Source organism: Triturus cristatus, chromosome 3_2, assembly GCF_964204655.1.
Source record: "Triturus cristatus chromosome 3_2, aTriCri1.1, whole genome shotgun sequence".
NCBI lineage: Eukaryota > Metazoa > Chordata > Amphibia > Caudata > Salamandridae > Triturus > Triturus cristatus.
Window position 1 is genome coordinate 966,607,830 of NC_140584.1, and position 25,207 is coordinate 966,633,036.

A 25,207-nucleotide genomic window follows, 5' to 3' on the forward strand; every position below is an offset into this window, starting at 1 on the left:
GTGGGGCTGGGGTCGGGTAGTTTATGGTGGGGGCCTCAGGGCAGGGAGAGGGGAAGGGGTAGTTATAAGGGCAGAGCAGGTTTTAGTCCTCGAGGGAGGTTGGGGCGAGGTAGGGGGATAGGCTTAGGGCGGGGTCAGGGTAGTGGCAATCTTAAACACGCATAACCCCTTACCAATCCTCCCTTTACAACGAAATTGAGTGGTAAAGGCATGCGTGGTAAAGGCATGTGTTAAGAGGCTTTTTCGTGGTTCGGGCTGCCTAGTAGAGGCACGTGTGGCTTAGCCATGCGTGCATCTGTCGTACAACGTTTTTACAATATTGAAGATAAAAGCATTAGAAAGGATAGAAACCAAGACAGTGGCAAAACATATTGGTTCTATCAGATACAACTCATCTGACTGCTAAAATCTGGCAGTCTTATGGTGGTCAGTCAGAAGGGCACAACCCTAACCAAAGTTGTGTTAAAGCATAAAGAAGGGTATAAATTCTGCACTTGCACAGCAACATCAGAACTAAACCAACCCTTATTTCAATATATACCAAATAGTATGAACAGCCAATGATGCGCCTCCAAGGAATCCCCTTCAAATTCTGGAAACAAATTTGTATTGATCTCGTATAAACATAGGTGTGTCTTTACATCACAAGTCGGTAAATATTTCTGGAAGTTGTAACTTATAAAGGCTATTTGATTAACAGAGGGATATACATTTACAGGTAGACACTTGTACATTTATAATTATTGAAATATGCACTCCTCTGTCCTATCTCATACTCTATAGAAAAGATCTTTGGAGCTTGCAAATAAATATGAAACTGTATCACACAAGTCGATAAAGTGCACACTTGGCAAGCCAATAATCTAGCAATCAAGGTTAGCTGAATGTTTATTTTTCCTATTTATTTCTAGTAGCTCTGAAGCAAACAACTATCTCTTGTCCACAGAGTTTCGCTGCAGTCTGACCATTCCCGTGACTCATTTACTAAATTTGAATACTTAAAAAAAAAAAAAAAAGTGTATCCCTGTTACCCCGTCTTCGTCAGGAACATCTACAAAGACCTAGTCCTCAAGACACTCTACTGTTTAGTAAAGGCTCAGAGTTTGACAAACAAGGGTTTAGGGAAAGAGCTACCATAAAGTGTATTATATGGAAATAGACCCTAAATAAAACATTTCTGAATGGAGGGCTAACAGTTGCCGCCTTCCCCTATTTCGCTTGTTAAAAGTGCTGGTAGATATCATGGCTACGGTCTGCCATGGCCCGTTAACCTCTACTCAAACATGAGGAAAGCAATGTCCTAACTACTCTGAAAATATGCAAATGAAAATTGCAATCCAAATTGACCTAATTGCTAATTAAATATTAATTAGCTATGCTTGCCAATCAAAATCCTAAAAGTAATTTGTACCTTCACTAGGTTTTTAAACACCATTAGCGGACGGCGCTTCCCTGCCATCAATCACAGGCGACGAGACACTTCTGTATAAACAAGCGCTCACACGGCCGGGCAAGTTCACATTACCTAAGCCCACACTGGCTAGAACCGAAAGAACAGAAATGAATCGTCCTTCGGTTACCTTCTAACAAAGTGATTCAGGGAAAACAAATTAAATTCAGTATTTCAATTACATACTCAGATCGGCTGCACTGGACTCATTTTTGATAAAAAAATAAAGTCTAAGTACACATTAGCGTACCGATAGGTTAACACTGCTACTAAGTGTGTTTGGATAAAGAGCAAAAAGTGAGCTTCTCTTGTGTGCACCAATGCTCGTGTTTCCATGAATATTACATCCCAATCAAAAATGCCTACAATCTCAGAGAAGGATAGCGCCTAAATTGATTCTTCTCACCAGTTAAAAGTCTTCATAATCCAAACCATATACTTCTACCTCTATGCAATAACATTTTAGACTTAAACAAATGATGTGCTTGCCCGAAAGGAAAAAAATTGATTATACTCAACAGAATAAACGAGGCCCTTTTTCTTTTCAATGATTAACATGTAAACACAATATTTTGTGAATATTTATCCTTTACATGGTTCTAAACCTATATGTGTCCCTCTTGCGAAACACATGGCTCGATGAGAATAATGCCCTGAAGGGTATCTGTCAGAACAACGAACCACTATCAAGCACTGTATATGTTGCATACAAATAAACTATGATTAGTTTAAAGTGGATGGGACAAAACTTTAAAAACATAATCGACCAAACAAGAATGGGTTAGTAAGTGTCATAGAATATATAGTGTATTAGATCTAATACCTTAATTGACTGAAGTGCTAAATTTGAGTAGGTGTTTTCCTGGGCTCAGAACCAGAACCCAAGAAACCAGGAAACCAGGACTTAACGGAGGGGCTTGCATTACTTCATCCCCACACTGACTGGGGTGGACATACATTTGAACATTTTGCATGAATGGACTAAGTTACAACAAAAGCATTGCAGATGTGCCACTACCTGGTGGTGTGGCAAAATCCATTTTAGATTTAGAACCTCAGCTAAAACAAAAAAGACCCCAGAGGTTGACCAGTGACAGGAAATTAACATATCCATTTGTGCTTCTTAAATGAATTCAGCTACCCGCAGCTTGCTTTCTATCATAAATGGTGGACTACAAATACCAGAGGGCTAAAGGATACAAGCATTGGCATAGCCAATAGGTCTTGCTTTTGGGACCTTATAAGTATTTAGTTAAGCAGCACAATATCCTTGGTGCAACAACATCAACTGTTGCATGGCTAAACACTTGTAAGGTCCCAAGAGCGAGACCTATTGGCTATGCCAATGCTTGTTAGGGTTTAGGGGTGGATAAGGGTGTAGGGTGGTAAGGGTGTTTTAAGGGGTTAGGCGGAGGTAAGTGTTGGGGTAAGAGTGTTTTTAGAGTTTAGGGCTGAGTAGGGGTATAGGGTGGTAAGGGTGTTCTTAGAGTTTAGGAATGGGTAAAATTATATGGTGGTAAGACTAATTGAAAAAAGTGGGTTTGGGGTGTATTCCCCCTAGTCTTGCATAGAAAATGAAAACAAGTATTTTTGAAGATAAGCAACTTTTTCCAAATGGGTAGAGGGTTCTGGACGTGCTGTTGTCAATTGGCTCCACTCCTCTACCCATATAGGTTATTGGAGCCAGTGCATACATAATTATTGGACATGTGCATAGGGTAACTGTAAGTGGACCAGTCTCCACATCACTTGCACTGCAGACGTGATGCACCCGCAGTATGCAGGTCCCAGTTGAGAATGTGGGATCTCTGCGCGGGCATAGATGCACTTCAGTAAAATGAAAAGTGTTCAATGAATGTGTAACTATTAATTTGAGTATGAGTCACGCTTGGTTCATAGTCACATCATTTCTCAAGAAATCTGCTACTCAGATGTGGATGTGGATGGGAATTACTGAGACAATGTCTTTGTTATTCTGTATGGGTAGAAGAGCAGATTAGAGATCTTCTGTTACTGTGAGGGTGTTTCGAAGCTGCCTCTGATATCTCAAGTGGGCTATGTCCCTGCCTTCTAGCCTCAAATGAGAGAAATTTAGGAGTAGGTTGATGACCCCCAACTAATCATTGCAGGCCTCTCGGTCAAGGATCATTTTTGGGGGTGAAGGTAAGAGTGTTAGGAAGCTTGAATTGACGACCCCTGACTAAATTATTGCAGCACCACTGGACCAAGACCTTTTTAGCAGGTCTTTGGGAGCAGGGTTTGGAGGTTCCTCACTGTTGATATCGTAGAAAGCAGGACATTAGTATGACAAGGTCAATGCCTGATCCATGGAGCGCCTGTGATTGTCGGTCGTTCACGTCACATTGCTATCTCCTCTTTGCCAGATGATCGCTGGAAAAAATGTAAATACAAAAAGGCTATGTTAGGGGGAAAGTCTGTACAGGGGGGAAAAATGACAAAAGCGGGTTTTATCGATCCCCGCATCGAGATTGATGGGACAATAAGAGCAGAGGCGAAAGAGTGATTTTGCTTTGTAAAACGTTGATGAATAAGCACTCGGAGCCAACAAATAGCCTGGCTCCCTCGATGATGAACGGCGGTGGGCGAGCAAGATGCAGCCTTATAAATGGGCGAAAGAGGAGAAGGACTTATTAAAACAAGCATTGGTCGTGGGGAATGCAAAGATGGGGGCTGCAGCGGGAGAGAGAGGCTGAGGGAGTTGTGTGCACGTGCGCCGGCAAACGCAAGTGGTGCGCGCGCAGCAGCGCAAAGTGAAAGTAATCAGAAAGCTGGCAGCTGTGCACGTTCACGCTCGCATGAACGCAAGCATTAGGCCAGCAAAAGCCGGTGGGAATCACTTTTAAAACCCACTTACTAAAAGTCGAGCAATCGCGCATGCGCTGAGGTAGGCTCGACCTAAAAAAGAGTGGACAAGCTACTCACACCAGTCGTGACTCAGCATTGGTCCATCTCTGCATAAATGTGGAACACTGCTGAGCAAACTGCAATGTACTATTTGTATTGCTATAGTGCTGCAAATCTATCTGGGGATCAATGGAGTGCCCTAGATAGTAAATGGATGACATAGGAACTGTGTCGTCGAAAGGTCATAATGACAGGGGCAGCGCTAGAGGTGAACCTGAAAACCGCAGCGGTCTATTAATCAAATCTTTGGACCCAGACACTATTTAATCAGCGGTTCTCGATTAGTTTTGTAGGTGGATGTTTTTGTCAACCTATGGTTTTTGCAGACCAAGAGAGGCGTTTTAACTGCTAGAATATTCTAAAGTGATGGTTATCAACTCGATAATGCATGTTCTACCACTACATCTACAGCTACTACAGAGCATGCATCTAGTTCAGTCCAACAGATACATACAATCTAAGAACAGGCAAGGGGTGTGAAATGCTTATGCTGGACGACAGGTGCTTATTTGGGTGGCTGTTTCATTTCATTTATGCAAAGAAAAGTTATATGGACACCAACACAAGAGTGTTCACAAAATAAAAAGAATAACACATTTGGCAGAGTTAATAGTTGTTTTTTTCGGATTTTCATCCGAACAAGCAAAAACATGCAACCAGCTGTTACTAACAGGAAGCTGGACACAGAGGAGGAATTAATAGGTGTGGACAAACCTTCCCGCAGGGTGAGCTCAGAAGAGTGTTTGAGAGGAGGAGGTGTGCAGGCCCAAGTGTAAGAGAGGCTGGAAACACCTCAGAGACACACTCTCTCACAGCAGCCCCAACCAAACAAGAAAAAGACAACAGAAACATAACTGCTCACACTCACCATGAGGATCAAATCCACAATAGTTAATCTATTACAGCTGGCAAGAAACAAGGGCAGCAAGATGTCCTGGCTGGGAACTTATTACACCTAGTGCCATAGTAGGGCACCAAACCCTAACCTAAGCCGGTACAGTGCATCTTATTTGAAAATGCCAATCAAAACACTGCTCTGAACATAATGCGGTCAGCTCATTGCTCTTTAAAATATCAGGGTTACCATGAACCTGTCATATTTCTAACACAGTCATGATAAATACCTTGTGTTAAGGAAAGAAGCTGCCTGCTGCCTTATGTCACAGATAAGTCCCACTTCATTAGGTAAGGAGAACTATTTTCTAACATTGCTCATCCATTAAAGATTTCTTAAAAGGTTCCACCACGTGTTGCTAAAGATGATGAATCCAACTTAGGAGGCCAAATGTTAGAGAAAGCACTGTCAACATCTGAACCACTTCCTGCACTCAGTGGAATTCGGTGGCTCAAGTTGTTTTGCACACTCTGCTCGACTGGATTTCTACCCGATATGTGCATCGTCTTAGCGGGTGCTTTAATGTTAGCAATCTATAACGTTACGTAATAAACAATTAGTTTAGTTTATTTTAAAAATTACCAGCTTCGGTCACAGCCTCTTTCACACTTCTAGGGACAGTTAGGGTCGTCAAGTGTTTGCTCAGAGTAACTTATGCTTTTTCAACTACTGCATGGTTCAAAACCCATTAAATTTCCCCATCCCTTATTTAAGAAATAAAATTAAAAAAAGGATTCTCTTTTATTATAAAACAAAAAGGATACAGTGATTCCATTTACTGGATAAGGAGAAAGGGGACCGTATTGGCTGTTGACAATACTAAGTTTGTCACAAGCGGTTGTGTTAGATAACAATGTTGAAAGGCTTACACATGCCTAAATGAGTGTAGAAATGCAACAGCTCATGTCCCAGATTTGAAGGAGACCAAATTTGAGCTGCTAAACCCCAACAATTCTAGGCAGGAACTATTTACTCCACTACTGTTAGTTTCCTGCAATGACTTCCCATGAGAGGAGAACAACATTTTTAACTATGAGCTTTGTGCACACATTAATTTCTCAGGGTCCCATCAACATATCATGGTATTGTATACTTAAGGGTAAATATTCTTGCAATTGTTTTTTTTTTTTTTTTTTTAATTCATCCATATGCAGGAGAAACATTTCCACAAAAAGCTTAAGCTCACTAAACTGTTTTGCACTGTCTTCTTCAGAGTAAATATTACATTTGTTTGTTTGTTTTGTGTGCTAGTTATAAAGTAGGGCAACATGTCCCACAGTTAGAGCTTCAGGACGCAAATGAAACACAAACCAATACTGACACTATATAAAAGTTTTGACATACACTAAAAGCTACAATTTAGTCAAATTTGCCAGATGGAAATCTGCTCAAAATGTTATATTCTTTCCTTATACATTTAAAGAATAATTCACTGGAACCTAAAGTGAGCAAATCTAGCTGGAAATCAGCTGACTGCTGTACATAATATACAGATAGGGAACAGTACAACATGCACAAAAGGACAGTAAAGAAGGCATGGAGAAAAATGCCTCGCACAATTCAGCCAAGGATTGGGGCAACTCAAGGGTTTTTACAATGAACCTGTACTGTAGTGTTTACTCTGTGTGATTACCAGTGACATAAGATCCCAATATGTAATTTTTTTTCAACCGGATTTGGTTCAGAGGCAATGTTTGAATATGTCATTTGTGCCCAGTGAAGATTCAAGTACTATATACACTTATTGTCTTAGGTTAATGTTTCCATTCCTAACCCAAGAGTGGAGCTTTTCGTCCTCTACCAAAAATGTATTAAAAAGATCTAAAACTGTTTTTTATTCTATTAAAGCCTAATCAGCAGGGAGGAAATGTCAGCTGGACTAAACCACCAGTTTATTCTGTCGAGTGTTTGACCTAGGTATCGTGAAATAATAACTTCGTCTTTTGGAGTATCTACTTTTTTTTTTTTTTTAACTGATGTTGGTACTTGGAAGCTTGTCAATAAATAACGCATTTGTTACGCTTTAAAGTGAAAGGGGATTAAGTCAGTGCTAAAACCTTCTGTGCAGCTAGATGCAAACTGCTAGATCTCCCATGCAAAAAAAAAATCTACCTAAAAGGAGAGAGGCGAAGTAGGAATAACTACTAAAAGCCCACTAAAAGAACAATGGCAATGGTTCAAGAGTCTACTGTTAGACTATAAACTTACTTATAAGTGATCAATAACGGTTGAAAAGGAAGTTCAATATAAAAACATGCACCTGATCAAGTACCATCAAGAGTTTTATCAAATTTGTGTTAATAAATGTTAGAATAACAAACATAATTTCTCTAAAAGGTTGTGCAACGCACAAAGTGTGGTGTTCATATCATTTTCAATCACAAAAGCAAGTATGCAGTATTAGCAAAGGCTGGTATAGGGATTAATACAATTATGTGTGGCAGTTTTCAGGCAAACATTACATATGATCAAGACATAACAAATGCAGTACTTAAAGTACACTTTGTGAGACCTATACCAGCAGGCATGCATGTAGAATGTGTTGTCATCGACACATTTTAGTCCACTGTATTGTTCTATGGGGCCTTTTTTCAATCGTGATAGGGAGGGGCTTTGGAACCACATATATGAAGAGTTTAAGTTTCAATCATTAATTGCTCTGAAAAAAATCTATATTTCGTAAGTGTGTTAGAGAATTGATTCCCTAAGATTTCGAGAACAGTAATATTTATGCAATTTTAATTTGTAAAGGCCTGTGGAAACAACTCCTTGGGTGCAGTCTAAGCAACTGCAGGATCAGTTTCACATGGTGGACTATGTCCATAAATTCAAATACAAGACAGTATAACTGAAGAACCGTTTCCTTCAAATGTTAGTAAACAGATTACCCCTCGCACTTACAAAAGACTATTTCAACAATACTACTAGAATAAATTCCTCAATCCTTCAAAAAAAGTGGTTAAAATGTTGAACCCACTTTCATTAAGCACTGGTAGAACATTAACTGTGGGCAAAAAAGCTATCACACATGGAGGTTTGGATTTTTGTGAAACTGTTTACCAAATTCTATGCAATGTGGGACTTAAAAATATGCTGACTGCGAAACAGATCAATGTAATTCATATGTCACGTATGCATTGTAAAGACACAAAATATCAACCTTTGTGCAATAAATAACCTATTGAGAATCACGCTTAGATTACACTAGAGGGTGAATGAAATATTATGAGTTATGTAAAACACTTTAAACATTTTTCTAACTATTCTATCACTTACTGCTCCTCTGGAACACATACATAGAATTGTGATTGAGTCACAATCTTCTGAATGTAGGGTAACAGCTGTTTATAACATATCTACAATGTCAGATCTGCTAGAAATAAGTCAATGCACCATTTTGTATGCTTAATTAACAACTTAGTTCTCCTGAGATTTTTCAAAACCTCAAAAAGCGTCTTAGTAGAGTTGGAAGATCCCTTCCTTGGTTCAGCATTTTATATAGACAAGATAGCCTTCTTATAAGCCATCTTAGCATTTGTCAAGTTCGAACTTATGAGCTTTACTAGAGTCCTTCTGCTACATTCACTCCAATTTCTCACTTTACTTTGCAAAAATGTAAACATAACCCATAGACCAGGTCAGGTCTGCAATTTATTAGATCAATATTACTTGGAGGATTTCACTGGGACAATTTCATCAACAAAAGGTCTGATGGATGTATGCAGGTGCGCTCTACATCTATCCTAGCACAATAATTAACAGCAATGAACAGACCTGCAAGAATGTATGTCAGAACAGTTTAGGATGTTTGGAGTGCTCTGTATTCCTACCTCTCTCAGATTTATGGCGACATCTGTTTTCGAAAAAAGAAAACTGTTTTCTGGTGTGAGAGTAATATCCATGTATTGTCGAATTTAACAAAACATATGAAAACATTTTGTTTTAAAACAGCGGTGCCTCAGCACTTGTAGATATGTGATCTGATTGCCTATATGTCTCGTCACCTAACAATTACAATTGCGTAGCAATAAAGGCCGAGACCAGCCTTCCATTTCCTCCCTGAGATTTGTGCTGGGAATTCTGCATTTTTGCCCACAATGGATATTAGAGAAGTGAGAACGCCTTGCTGCTCTTTTAACTTGCTCTTGCTGGAAAGGGCAGTGTTAATCAAAGGTTAGAATTCGTTTTTGTATTGCAAATGAAAAAATCATACATTATAAAATAAAATTATAGTTTCAATAAAAGAAAGAAATAAAAAGACCAAGGAATTAAAAGATGATTTCAGCACATTCTTGATTGATGCACGAGTTGTAATGCCATAAGAAAGTACAAAGCAAACCCAGAACAATCACAAGAGGAGCAGAGTGGATCACTCCATACCCTCTCATATGCTAACAGGGGAAACTCACCGGCCCTTGTCGCACGGACACCTTTTGAAAAGAAAGGATATGCTTGAGGGAAGAGCAGTGATAAAGGTTGCGAATTTTCTTTAATATATACACATCAAGTACTTCCATAGATAAAGAAAACATCGTAGATGCCAACAAATTCATAAGGGGTAATTGTGAAGTGGCAGGAAATAAACAAGGTGTGGTATTAAGTCCTTTGTAGCCCTAAAAAAGTGCCAGTTTGCATGGAACGGAGTCATCCTACCTTTGGCGTAGACAAGAATTTCTTTCACAAAATGCAGGTTTCTGTCTTTTCTCAATCTCATGAATAACTCCGTTCTACAACTGAGACTGTAATTCACTCCTGCTGGTCATACTATCATTTAATGGAAGGAATCCATTTTATGTATGGAACCAAAAATTATCAACAGGCTCCGAGTATCAGCAATGGAGTACAATCACGTTGCATCGGAGTGATTCTAGAGCAGTTTTTTCATCACCAGATTCCACAAAACCATTTCTAAATATCGTTTTAATAAAAATGATTGTGTTCTCAAGAGTGAGCTGTTAATTGTTCTCACAAACGTGGTGAAATTAAGGCTTGTTCACTGGATTACCATGGCATAGAGCAATCACAGAGCATCAAGTTAAAATACAAAGGATGCCCTTTTATTTCCATCTGGACTAAACCTAAATAACATTTAAAGGAGGTACGGCACTGAATGATGAACCTCAGATACTTGGACTTCAGTTTACCATGCACAGTGGGTCTCGGACAAAAGGCCGATTCCTTTAAATCGTTATTTTATGTCAATAACCAAAGACTTTGCTGGATAACTGAATAGCAAATGAATGGCTTCTGCTGGAGTGATTGATTAGGCAATGAGACCATGAGATGATAACAGTAGTTAAGCGAATACACAGACAAAGACAAATGTAAAATGAACGCAAAGTCTTTGTGAAGAGTTCTAGTTTCAGGTCTTTTTAATCCTGGTGAAGGTCATCAGTATCAATGGAAATTATAAATATTGGTGTACACGCTTACACAACAGTAACATGTAAAACAATAAATCTCCACCATGGAGTTTGAGGCAGTCCATGACGCCATTACTTGTTGTATAAGAGAGTACGCCCATTGGTGGTTTATTCCCATAAATGTTCTATGAACTAAGATTATTTGTCATCATTAAGGTTAACTGAAATGTGTAAAGCATTTTCACAACCCACTTATGATTTTGAGGAATATTTTGCCTGCTGTACTTTGTTGCACTAAGAAGTATTTCAGCCAAGTACTTCAGCTATGACCACTGTACGTAATAAACGACACATATATAAAGGTAACTCGAATACTACCAGCCAAACAGCTAAACATTTCTCATGAAAATTTACAGGTTTACAAATGTGTAAAATGAGCTTAATACATACCAATTCACAGAACTGAAAAATGTGCTTTTACACTACAAGAATCATGGTATACATTTATAAGCATTAAGGGAATGTATTTATACACTTGTTAATTAGAGGAAGAAAGCTAAGACCATCAAGAACGGTATGGGCAAACGCAGGTTCAGTGTAAGATCACATCATGTACAATTCAAACATGTTAATTACATGAGAAACAAGTTACTTACATTCGGTAGATCTTTTTCTGGTAGAGACTATCTAACTGCAGATTCCTCACCTTAGAATATTTGACAGGCGTCACAGTGGATTTGGAAAATCTTGAGTAGAACCTCTGAGCGCCGGTAGGTTCGGCCCATATAGGCACCACCCCGGCGTGACTATTTCTGTGCCAAAAATGTAAAGCCACATTAAAACCAATGTTTCTGTTTTGACCAGTGTGCAGAGTCTAACAGGATCTTTTGGATTTAGAGGCCAGTTCGCAGAGCGGCGAAGATGAGAGGGTCAGTGAGGAATCTACAATTACACAGAGCCTCTACCAGAAAAAGAGCAACCACAGGTAAGAAACTTGTTCTAATAGAGACTTCTAACTGCACAATTCTTCACCTTAGATTAGAGCAATACCTGGAGGCGAGTCTGCAAACTGGCTTTGATCAAAAAGTCCTGGAGGACCGAAGAGGCGAAATGCCCACCATGAAGGACTTGATTTTTCAAGCAGTAGTGCTTCCTGAACGTGGCGAGGGACGTCCATGTAACAGCTTGGCAGTTGCCCAGGACAGGTACCCTGCCCACTAACATAGTAGTAGTGTACTTGGTCTTGGTGGAAGAAGCCTGCAAACTCTCAGGGGGTTGCTTCTTCGCCAAAGCATAGCAGATTTTTATGTAGAGTACTATCCATAGAGAGATGGTTCCTGCACAGCCTTCTTCCTTCCAGCAAACCCAATTAGGAGTAGGTCACCAACTGGATGGTCTGGGGTGCAATTAATATATGACGAGAGCCCTCTCTTAGGATCAAAACAATTGATCTCTCATCCGTGGAAGGAAGAGGCGAAGCGTAGAAAGCAGGCACAGTGATGCTCTGGCCAATATGAAAGGGGGTGACAACCTTCAGGAGGGAAAAAGTACTCGCCTAACGAGCTTGGTCAGGAAGAAGTTGAGTATGGAGGGTGAACCGACAGAGCCTGATACTCACTGACTCTCCTGGGTGATGTAATGGCCACCAGGAAAACCATTTTGATGGTCAAGAGCTGCAAAGAGCAGCTATGCAGAGGTTCAAAGGGGAACACAAACGGTAGGTAAGAACCAAATTAAAATCCCATTGGGGCATCACAAAGGGTGTATGCAGGAAAAAAATATTGCACATCTTTAAATAAAAAAAACTAGTACTCTGCTGCCTTGCACATCACAATTGCAAAAGATGCTTGTGATCCTCCTAACCTGACTGGGAGGAGAAAGTATGGCCGGAGTCTGGGGTGGTATCCAAGCCACTGGCAACACGCAGATCCTCAAACCAGTTTTCCTTTTAATGGTCCTCCTTTAGGGGTCCATACACCTCCTCTTCTCCCCCTTCAGAGAGGTAGTGCTTGTCAATGAGTGGAAAGTCCAGGGGATGACAGGGCCTGGACAGCACCGGCATTGGCACCAAGTGGGATGGAGCTAGGCCGAATGAAGGCACCAGTTGTGCCATCAGCCCTAATCTTGGAGCATATCCCGAGGGCCTACCTGACGTAGAGGGTAAACCTGCCGATGGTTACCAAACACCAGAGGAGTCAGGGGCCTAAATATGGCATGCATGGTATAAAAAAATTCTTAATTTGGGTGTGTATCGCTCCAGCGCCGGGAAACTCTCGTTAGAGCAGAGCAGGCCCGACACCTTGTTTTCAGGTGGAATGGCCCTAGAAGCACAAAGTGGAGAGGGTGAAGCCAAAAACACTAACAACTTTTCCTTGTGCATCTTTGTCTTACCAGACTTCGATGAGGTAGTCTTGGGGTGGGAAGACAATCATCTGGGGGAACAACCCCAACATCTTACACAAGAACAGGACCTGTAACAACGCAGAGCCTCATTTTGTGCCGCCAGGAGCTTCATCCCCAGGTTGTGAATCACCTTTGGGTGCATTGACTTGCAATCGGCGCAGGCCTTGGGATCGTGTCCCGACCTCAAGCACCAGAGACTGACCAAGTGGGGATCAGACACAATCTCCCTGTAACAAAGTCCACAAGGCTTGAACCCAGAAGGTTTTGCAGCGGACATATCCCTAACACAACTGGGAGCAAAAAAAAGCTCCAAAATGTCAATCACAAAAAAGCCAGCAAATATGGTAAAAAATGACCAATGTAGCTACTCTCTGGAATGGAAAGAAAGGAAGGAACTAATGTCAGCGCACCAGGGTGGAACCTATATGGGTGCTGCAGCATAACTTCCGACGCGACACCGCCTACTGGTGAATAGAGGTACTGCTAAAGATTTTCTGGATCCAGTCTGATGCCGTGGGAATATTCTGAGGTGAGGAATTCGCAGATAGAAATCTCTATTGAACTGTAGCCTTCTGTATGTACTCTTAAATGTATTTACCATCAAAAGTATGACCGAAAATGTCTGTAAGTTGTATCGGGCATCCTTATATTCCCATGTAACAAACAGTTCAACGATATAGTGTGTTGTGGCATGTCTGGTGGATCTATGGGAGGTTTACTTCTGAGTTGAACTGTTTTTACTGGAATATCATTAAGTCTCTACTGTATGACTATCTTTATGACTATCATGCTTAGAATAGTAAGTAGTAGCCAACTGAAAAGCAAAGGTCTAAGCAAAACTACTTACTTGACTTCTCTATCCAGCCAAAAGGTGCTTTATCCCCACAAATAATATTAAGATCATGGTCAAAAAGTGTGAAAAAAAAGATGCGCCACAGCATGATAGACATGATGTAGAAAAGTCAAATGCGATGTCCTTGATTCAACAAAATGGATCAGATCTGACTTCACGAGGTAAGTGGGTATTTCTCCCTCCTTTTGCCCTTTCCCCATCAAAAGTGTTTTTACTAGCTATAAGAATAATTATTAATGAATTAGAAAAGGTGGTCAAAACTATGTCACATGTAGAAAGATCTCAATGCATGGGCCTTAGTATTCGCAGGTACCCTCTAGTAAATACACGGAAATTGAAAAGGCTGTTAATCCTATACTATTAAACTTTTTCTTTCTTCCAGTACCATTTTAAAAACCAAAGTTCCAATTGGAGACAACCACACATGATCAAGAGCTCCACAGGTATTACTAAACCAGTAAGGAGTCTTCCTCACTCTTACAGCAGCTGCCTATCATTCAAACAATAAAGACATTTATAGAGCACGGCAATACACCCGCGAAGGTCTTGATGCGCTGGAGCTTCAGACGGCTGCGTGGAGGTAGTTTATTCAAATAACCAGGTCTTTAGATCTCTTCTGAATTGTTGGAATGACGGTGCAGTCTTGAGGTGCAGGGGGAGGTTGTTCCAAGCCTTGGCTGCAAGGTGCAAGAGGCATCCTCCGCTGTTGGCTCGACAGATAGCTGGTGTCTGCGATGGAGTTTGTTGATGTATGCTGGTCCTTCGCTGTGCAGGGCCTTGTAGCGGTTGCGGAATATATAATATGTGCAACTGGAGCTTGAACCCATACAATTTATTTGCCATCACAGAAAGACTAGCACTTAGAATTTCATATTTGAGGACAGTTAGACGCCTCCATAAGTGTCAGTTTATTCTTGCGGAAAACAGTTTCCACCTTAAACCGCATACCGAACACTGCACTTAAGAATGTGTATGTGGCAAACCAACGTCAATGCTCAATCCAGTAGACTGTTTATTTTTTTTTTTTGAAAGAGGCATGTGGGAAGATGTAGGGACAATATTATTACTCAAGTACAGAAGAGCCATTTTTGGTAGATTTAGGGGTTAAGCCAATTGTGGCAAAAGAGTGGAAGAAAAATGAGATCTAAAAAGGGAATAAGGACTTTATGAAGCTGAAAGACTTATTTCGGATATTTTGTATGTTGCTTAAATGCCAGCTTATTTCCACTCCAGAGCATTAGTCCAGTAGTCAGAGGATGAACAATTGTAGCCTTCAGGCAGAGTGGCATATTGTTCTCCAACTGGTGAGGCCCAATCCGTGAAAGAAAGGAGAGATATGGCATGGGAGGGCTGACCACGAACCAGTTATACAGAGAGCATAGTATAGCTCAAACACTTGTAGCATCAACTACAAGTACTTACAACAAAATTAACATCTCTTATGAAACAGTATATAAAAACCAGGAATTTTTATACTTTCAAAAGGTATAAATATCCGCTTCGTCCCCATTCAAATCTTGGAAATGCTCTGGCTCTGGACAGGTTTACAGCTGAAGCAGCTTAATCTTTTCTAGACAAGCTTCTCATGATCCCTGTCTCTCTTGCAATAGGAGGGATAGGGTGACGACTAAGCTCATGCATGGAAAACCCCCACTCAATATGTCTAAACATACAAAACATGGATTTTTTCCAAATATTGACTGATGGGCATAGGGCACCTGGATGAGGGTACACACTCTATGATGCCTGTACGAACATAAAGACGGACGACTTGGTTCCTCTGACTCCATAAAAATCATATTTGATGGCTTAAGTACATTGGGAGACACACAACCCATAAGTCGAATCTTGAGCTTTTATGTGGATTAGTACAGATCTCAATAGGTTGTAGTTGCTGACTTCATCTAAAAAATGGCACACCGCTAGACCACAGTGTACACAATGGCCTTGAAATAGAGTTAAAATAGGATGTTTGTTATTGAGAGTTAAAACTGGCGTGCTCGGTCTGAAGGACATACAACTACTGCAGGTAGGTTCATGATAAATACTTGTAGAAGACAAATGAAAGCGAAACAGGAGATCCTGCTGTCAGAGGGACCAGGGAGGAGCTTTTCAGAAGTCATCTACCATCTATGATCCACACCGCAAACCTCAAAAATGCCATTTCTCATAGCCTGAATTTTTTACTTTTGAGTGGATAGCTGGGAATAGTGTGACCTGCCCAGTTCTTAAAAAAACAAAAAACATGTATCTAAAAATATATAAACGTCACATATATTAGCTTCACTTAATCGCGTTTTGAGCAAAGAAGTATGGTTATGCTGCTTATAAACAGTTTGGGGCAGTAGAAGTTAATGGTGTGGACACTTGGGAATATACTTCAAAGCCTCACTCTTAAATTTTGTCAATCATCATGCTTCATTTGACTTAGATGCCCTTTTTTGTACCAAGCAGCCAGATACCTACATCACCTGTAACTGTATAAAACGGAACCGAAATTGACAGCAAAAAGGAGAGTTGCTATTTATTCACTCACCAATGTTACAAAACTCAGGTTTCTGAAAATGGTGGATCCAAAATGACTATCCTGGTTCATATTGTCACCACATGTATCTTACACAGGGGAGGGAGAGAAGCAAATTACTGCAGATGTCAAGTTTTTGTACACAGTTCTTAACAAAAGTTGTCTTTTGGGCACTCCTGATTGCAGCGGATAAAACAGCGGATGGACAGAGATGATGTGAAAGGCAAAGTCTGTTTTATCTCTTAATTTGGTCACTCACCTCTTACTAATTCACCATTAAAATATATTTCTCAAGTCTATCTGACAATTTCTTTTAGATCAGTCCAAGCTATAAAACGCCACAAGCGTAATTAAATACATATCCCAAACCTGGATATGCTTGGTCTTTCCACTGAGACAAAAAAAAAATTCCAGGCCCCCTGGGCGTGTGTGGGGGGGAGGGGGGGGGGGAGGAGAGGTGATAACCGTCACCTATCAACAGATTCTAGTATTGAAATCCATCCCTAACATAACAGATTGCCCTTCTGTGTTGATTACCTACCCAATAATGTTGGATACTGCCCGAGTACCAATTTGCAGAGTTTCTGCAGCTCGGGATATAGCCACATGAAGTGTTCTTAACACACTATTCAACTAGGGAAGCAATGATTGACAAGGAGGACTTTAGGATTTACAGATGAGAAATCAACCAGTAAACCACATCTCCTCCAACACGAAGCACTGCTGTGTGCACAGTGGCAATGCAACCTAAATAACAAGTGGAGAAATGGGACGGGTTTGTAAGGAATACTTGGAAAAACATGAGAGGTGCTATGCTGTTGTTCGAGTTTGGCTGCACATAAAAGTAGGTGAGAACCTTTGTTTGTCAATACTCGGTCCATTGGTCTCAGGCATAAACTGAAGATTGCAATGAAGGCGAAGCTGGATTGTACATGAAATGTAGCACTGTTACCTCAATGTAAAATTTCATGAGAAATCAAAACTTTATATACTACTTTAACACTGTGTATTTGACAGCTTCTACATAGTTACTGTAAATGTATTTTTCTCTGGCTCTGCGTGGGAAAAAACATGAAAAAAGACAGAAATCGCAAAGTGGTTTTGACAAAGAATGTCGTGAGTACCAGTTTGTCCGTGCATTCTGAGGGTATGCTATGCAGTCACCACTTTGGAGAACCCTTACCTGATCCTCTTGCGGCTGCCACAGCTGCTGCTGCTACTGATCCATATGCTGCAGTTGCTGGAAAACCTAACCATGAAGAAAACATAAAAAACGGTAAAAGAAAATTGCAGAAACATTAGCAATATCAAAAGAATAAAACACTCATGCCTGGCTTCAATGGTAGGAAGTTCAATCAATCAATCAGAATTGGTATAGCTCTGCTAATCACCCATGGGGGTATCCAGGTGCTAGGTAGCGGGCTCGGACTACGGTAGTTAGGAAGCTGTTGAGTTAAACCTCCCTAAAAAAGTTGACAATCATGCTATCTGCACGGTAACCGTAAACATAACCAATTAAATAAGCAAGTACTCCAATAATGTTATGTATGATATATGCCTTAAACCGTTGTTCACTATTTGACTATTTGGGACATTTAATGCCAAGGTTTTACTACATCTTACAATTACGTCTTCAAAGAAAGGTAAATATAGGATACAAGTAAGAGGATGCTGAAGCTAAACTGAGGCGTTCTTGTTTTGGTCAATAAAGTAACCTCTTACTCACTAGGAATGCAAAATATTTAATGGACAACTAATAAATAATTTTATATCCGGAATATATATAAACCTCGCTAGAAAAACTTGTGTCATTTTTAAGATACCAAATGTACAAAAAAAACATGCCTCAACATCGCCAGCAAATATGCAACAGTCATGTTTTGATTGTCAACTTAATGAAGTTTCCAGACTGATATATATATATATATATAGTAGTCTTAACAGTCAAGTGATTAAGCAACATAATTATTAGAGGAAATGGCAACATGTTAAATCTGTGGATCGCCTTTACTAACTATATATTTATTTATTCACATGCGCACCAAAAGACTTCATAATAAAAATTAACACATTAGGCCGCAAATAGCCATATCTTGAGCATTTTTCAGAATGTTGTACAGCAGCACTTCCTACAGCATGTAAAGCGTACAAGAATAAATAAGGTGATTGAAGGTTCCAAATCCGGCCATACTGGTGAGGCTTGGTCACTAAGTACTCAGGGACCATCCTATGATGTGCTTTGTACAATACACTGTGCCCTCTTAACCTAATCCCTGATGCACACATAGATAGTGGAACAAGGCAAAAACGGGACCAGAGTGTGTTCCCGGAGACCAGTATTGGTTGAGGATTTTGAAGACGCACTCCGTAATCACTGGAGGCGAATGCAAACCACCTTGGAAATCCCCTTTTGGACACTATTGCAAACGTGCAGTGTAGTCAAGCTATGTCGAAATAATGAGATGCAAGTTGCACATTAGTACTCAGAATTTAGGCAGCTTCAAACATTGCCATGAACTAAAGCAAAAGTTATCTTATTACATTTAATTTCCTCAGTTAAAGTAAGTCTTCTATTATGCCACGGTCTGTGGTTGCTACAACTACGAGAACATATGAGCACTGGTCCAATATTTCAAGATGTACATTGGTTTTACACTCTGACTTGATTATGGAGTTCCTGGAAGTGACCATAATATCAAATGTACAAAACTGAAAACTTTGTAGAGCACACTGATATAACAGTGGCCAAACTTTAGCAAAAAGAGAATCTGCTACGTAGTTCTGCTGTTTAGCTTTCTGGATGCAAAACATGTCAAAACTTCCAACGAAGAAAGTGCTCCAGTTTGCTTGTCAAAAGTCCATTTGTTATCAAGCAGATGCCCAAGTTTTGTTTTTGCCACTGGGTAGGGATAGCGCATGTACCCAGTATTTTCAACCAGCTGCCCCGTGTTCAAGTGGCTTCATACAGCAAACAGCATCTTGCTCGTTGTCATTTACTTTTAGAAGCTTGTGGCATATCTGGTTTCCCTCAACAAGACACAAATTAGTGGAATCTTCAGTGTTGGGGATCATGCTGCAATCCTAGCTAATGAACTCCTAAATAGAACAAAGGTTGTCTCATTCGTGTCCAGGACAAGCGATCCACAATGTTGCTAACTGAGCTAAATCAGGGCTCGCTATATTTACTTTCAAGAACGTGATTTTCTGGCTCAATGAATTGGTACTCCTATGCAAAACAGGAGGTGTCAAGCAACTCACACGCATGAACATAATTGACAAACCAAGTGTACACCATCATACACACTATGGCCAAGTGGATAACATTCAAGCGATGTGCATAATCAGCATGCAGGATCTCACCTACCTATCCAACATAATGCATACAACATAACCACCCATCGGACTCACTTTTTCCACAGCGCAACAGCACCAAAGACCGAAACACTGGTACTATGTCACTTTCAACACAACACTACAGCCCACCTTGATATCAACCACATCTTTAAATCTCGAACAGTTCAACCAGACATGCGCACTCTGCATACTATTCCACGTGAACCATAACCACCAGAGTGCCCGAGGCCTACCCACTGGCAACATGTGACTCACACACACTGCTAGTTGCTGCAGGCTTTAAGATTACCTACATCTTTACCTGCCCTATATGTCCCTGACCCCCCCCCCCCCCCCCCCATCGCAATCTTTACAAGGATTATGATTGGGGCAGCATCACCTCACCAAACCTTCACAACATTCAATCCAAGACAAAAAAAACACACCACAAAAAAACGTGTTTTCACCACGAAAGCTTAAACAAACATACAAGCACGTGACAGGAGTGTTAAAACCTAAACAAACACATACACAAATCACAAGCACAAACATATAAAACCAGCAGAACATTTAGGGAAACAACTACAACTCAACCTCATGCACCATTCTATAATTCACCAAGTCCAGAAACAACACACAGCTGAGGCAAGAGAACTCTTACTGCAATGCATAACTTGGACAGCCACTGCATCAAAAGCCCATAGAAATTGAAGACCTGCACTGAACCCATACTAATAACACATTATACGCAAAGTAAAAACAGGGGGCGCGGCCAACCGCCCAAGATGGCGGACGCGACCTGGTGAGGCTCCGGACCCTGGGGGGAAATATCCTGTAAAATCACTGTGCCGCGGAATCCAAAAGGGGCCTGGAGGAACCAGACACTAGCACGTTGCTGCCCTGCAAAGAAATTTAGCTCCGTTCTGACCCAGCGATTGTGGAGAGAAGGCTGCTGGCGCTGAGAACCAGGCGCGAAACGTACGGCCTGGTAGTGGAGCTCTGCGAGTGAAACGTGATGACTGCAGCCCGAATCTAGCATTAGAGATCCTTCACCGGGCACTTCCACCACTGACCCAGCTGAGTCCCACTCGGAAAATTGGACTTAATACTGAAGGAAATCCGAGACTCCAAGAAGATAATGGAACAACAGATAGGGGCCCTCACGACCTGCCTCACCCTCCTGAGAGTGGAAAATAAAATCTTTACGCTCTAGACTGCCATGGGTCTGACCGCTTAAGCCATGGCATGATATAAAACGCTGACCAGTATCCTTTTTTCTTGAGTTGATCTGATCGTACACGTAATAATGTGCTCCGTTTCGGCATATAGGGCCTGCCACTTGACACTCTGTATCCAATCTCAATATAACTAAGCCACAAGGAGATTGACCATGTACTAGTCCCTGCTTTATCAATCACAACATGTGTGTGAACAGTGGACCATGAAAGAAGTAGGCAGCAGTAGCATGCGCAGTAATCAGTGCTGGCCCAGCAAAGTGTGGGACAGCAGGAGTCGGAGTGAAAATGTGACAGTTGGGTGCATGATCAGCTCAAGACCTGAGGAGAACAGGGCATGATCCAGACCAGAGAAAATTAAGACACTCATCAGCATTTATGTGCGTTTATAATAAAGACTGTTTCCTGAAAGCTACGCCTGGTGTCAAGCCCCAGAAAATGTGCACGCTACCCCCACATTATAAGGGTGTTATCTCTGATATAATTGTGTCAGTTTCTGGCACAATAGTGCCAATGGCATAATAATGGTCATCCTTTACTATTTTGGGTATTTTTGGTCAAGTTGTGGTATACTGGCAGCCATCATTTACATACCAGGAGCATGACTAGCCTACATTTACCTATTCCTGGAATATTAATGGTCATGACTGATATATGGTTTCTGGCTTTTCGTCTGGAAAATTGAGTTTGTTTGTCCAAAGTGGAAAGTGGTATTTGATAGAAAAATGTACATTTTCAGAAACTAAACTGATGAATGATAATTCAGGTTAAGCTGGGGAGACCTACTGTTGTACTTATGTCTTTTGTGCCGTAGGGCATGTCAAGATTTGAATGTTACTTCATAAGTCAGGTGGAGGCATTTTATATTGATGGAAAGTTTTCCTGGCATTTCTGATGGTAACCGCACCTGGAGTACTTGGGTGATAACTACTGATAATCCTGCTTAGGGTGGTCATAGTGCAGTCACTGTTTTACAGTTATAAAATTGGGTAGTAGCTCAGGAAGACTTTCTTTGAGCAGAAGTAGCTCTCATTACAGAAAAGGTTGGAGACCCCTGTCCTAGATCATGATACATTTGTGAGAAACACCGGGGCTCCTGACCACCTTTACTTCTTACATGCAACAAAAGTGCATTACATCAGGACGACATGGGCACCCCAGCGTAGCGAGCCACCACAACATGACTTGGTACATCTACTTTATTACATGGGGAGGTGAGGACACCTAGTTAAATGGCTTTATACAGGCATCCGAGCACAGGCTTCCATTAGCCTTACGGACCTTCGTGTAAAATGGGTTGAAAATACAGACCGTGATTACAGATAAAGCCTGGGAAGAGGGTCTCCCGAAATGCTAAACTCAAGTTCATAAGATCTATGGAGCACCATAGTTTGTATTTAACCCCGAAGCGGATACAGTGCATGTTCACAGAGGCCCAGAACTGCTGCCCGAGATGCAAGGAGGAGGGAGCGGGCTTTGTCCATATGTTATGGGCCTGCCCACATCTTATGAATTACTGGGGACACATCCGGAATATGCTGGGGTAAGTCACACATCTCACAATAACAGACAACATAATAGAATGCCTATTGGGCCTACGCAAGCGCACTAGGGCCAAGAAAGTTCACCTGCGTCTCCTAGACTTAGCGATTATATTGGCGATCAGAGCAATTACTATGCGATGGAAGTGCCTGAGGAGCCCCCCGCTACATATATGGCGAGAAGAGGTAATTAGATGCGGCAGCGCTGAAAGTGCGGCGCTGAGACGGGAGGAGGCGCGAGGGTTGAGGAAGCGTCCCATATCCATGGAATGGGATGTTCTGTTCGAGGATCTCACACAATTGGATATCCCACTTACATTTCGTGACCCAATCTCCTGATTACTTTAACCAATTGTCACATAACCAGTGATGACTAGAGCAAATCATGTGGAACGGTCCCCGGTACACCAGAAGTGTAGGTTGAAATCAGTGATAACTCAAAGTTATGAGGCGGAATAGATGGCAGAACACAGACGGACCAGGAAAGGGGGGAGGGGGGAGAGAGGGAGTGGGGGGGGTTGATTTAGTTTATTGGTCGAAAAGTACAGATACGTGACAAGGTTTCTTGGGGATATTGGTAACTAATTTGGTTGATTCCACATGCTTCATTTATTTGCATTATAACTTTTATGTTGTGTAAATACTGGATATCACGATTGAAGTCTGTAAATTCATTTACGGAGAGAGATGGGATAATGATACACAAAAAATTTAAATGCCATGAATATTTGATACACTGTACTGTACTCTGACTAAAGGGTCAATAAAGTTTGTTAAAAAAAAATACACAAAGTAAAAACAATGAAACTAATTAGTGAAGTAGTGCCTACTTTGCTGCTCATTAACAGACATCTAAAAGTCAGTTTAACTCCTGCTATGCATGCAGCCACTCTGATCCAAGAATAACTTATTCAAATTAATGCATGACTGACTGACAGTCTTCGCAAAGAAACCATACACTCACTAAATAAAATTTACCTTTATAGCTGAAACATTAATATACATTGCTAATTTGAAAATGCCATGATTCTCCAAAACCTCCATACCTTGAGCTAACAGGAGCCCAAATTCAAGCCTTCAAGAGCAACACAAGACCCATCGTGTAAGTATGAATATGCAAGAATTGTGTACATGTAAACAGGAAATATAGGCTAGGTGTAAATACACAGGTACATCTATGATAACTCCTGGATATACAGTAGCCCAAAGGCGAAAATCTCATGGAATTTACTCCAAAGGTTCACTCTTCAAAGTCTGCCGAAATTCAACAGTACCTATTCACTGATTTTGGAAATCTCATTTTTATGAGAGGCTATTAAATTATACGACTGGACTAACAGAAGCCAAGAGTGAAAAGTCAACCTATGTCTGACTTCTAACAAAAATCTATCCTGAGAATACCTCTGACTTACAAAAGCAATATGAAGAAAGCCATTTCCAAAATGCAACACGGTTTGGAATAAATGGTTACCTCTCTGAACTAAATGCATCACTGCCCACGCCTTTCGACCCATGTATCAATCATGCCAATAGCAATGTACAGTGAGCTGTTATATATTATGCCAAGGCCGAAGGGAGGCTAATAATGCATTATGCCAACATGCAAATCCTACCATGGAAGGTAACAGCTAGGTGGTGAGCAATGCATTCTTGCCATAGAGACCTATACAGAAAACATATAAAGGTGACCCTTGTAAAACATAAGGCGTAGCTGTAAGTATCCAGTACCTTCCCTTCCAGGGGATACATAAGACCATTCCTGTTGTGATTTCGTTGGATAACGGTAGCAACCTTGGGGACCACGAGCTTAGAAGTTAGACCTACATTATACAAGCAATCAGTGTAACAGCTTATGCATCCTGCACATTTACAAGGATATCGTGGAAGTTACTGCCTACAACTGAAGCAGAAATTGACTTAAATACTTGGACAGCTTTTAATTGCCGAGAGCCAACTTCAGTTTAATTTATGCTGAAATACTTTCCAGTCCCAGTTTCCGCATCATGACTTCCCTGGATCATTAGCAAATATTGAGCTAAATATTTGCTTGTACAGGAGACTTTCAGCTTCACAAGTAAACAGTGGCAGCTGCAGATAATGTCAACCCTTGAAAGCTAATCTAGGTGAGCGCGAAGGATAAAAAAACGTGCCAGGGCGGACATCACTGCTAATTCCACAGATTTTTCAAAGGTGAAGGTGACGATTAAAGCGAAGTTCTGCTACTGACACACCTTGCCTGGATCTTGCAGTTCTCTCCATTGCAGTCAACTTCACTGGGCGCGACTTGCATGCCAAGGTATCACGTGGCGCGACAACGGACCACACCACAAATACTCAGGCTTTTGCTAGTTGTTAGACTACAAGAAAGGTTGCTCAAGAAAAAGTTTCAGACAAACAAAACTACATGGCAACTGCAACTAATTCTACATTCCTAGCTACTAGACACAGAACTACTAGGCAAAAACACAAGACAACTACTCTAGAGTTGGGCTAGGCTACTGAAACACCAATTAAAAAAGACATACTTGCATTTAAATATGGTAACAAGGCTGTTGGGGAGAAAAAGGTAGATCTTAGTAAATAGTTGTACATCTCCTAATGCAATTTCCAGATGAAGAGTAACTGATAGACAAATAGGCACACATTACAGATAAAAATAGTAATATACATACATACGAAAAAAAG

General features: G+C 40.9%; 1 protein-coding gene across 6 annotated transcripts in view; it reads right to left on the bottom strand.

Moving 5' to 3' along the window:
* Positions 1 to 25,207, bottom strand: part of MSI2 (musashi RNA binding protein 2) — a 1,546,127-nt gene that overhangs the window by 187,888 nt on the left and 1,333,032 nt on the right. For 5 of the 6 annotated variants that reach the window (XM_085649529.1, XM_085649527.1, XM_085649528.1 and 2 more), the window contains one exon: positions 17,597 to 17,662. In XM_085649529.1, coding sequence (XP_085505655.1) covers positions 17,597 to 17,662 — 66 coding nt within the window. Of the gene's footprint in view, positions 1 to 9,679; positions 9,701 to 17,596; positions 17,663 to 25,047; positions 25,072 to 25,207 lie in introns of all 6 variants that reach the window. The other variant, XM_085649524.1, reaches the window with a different exon arrangement.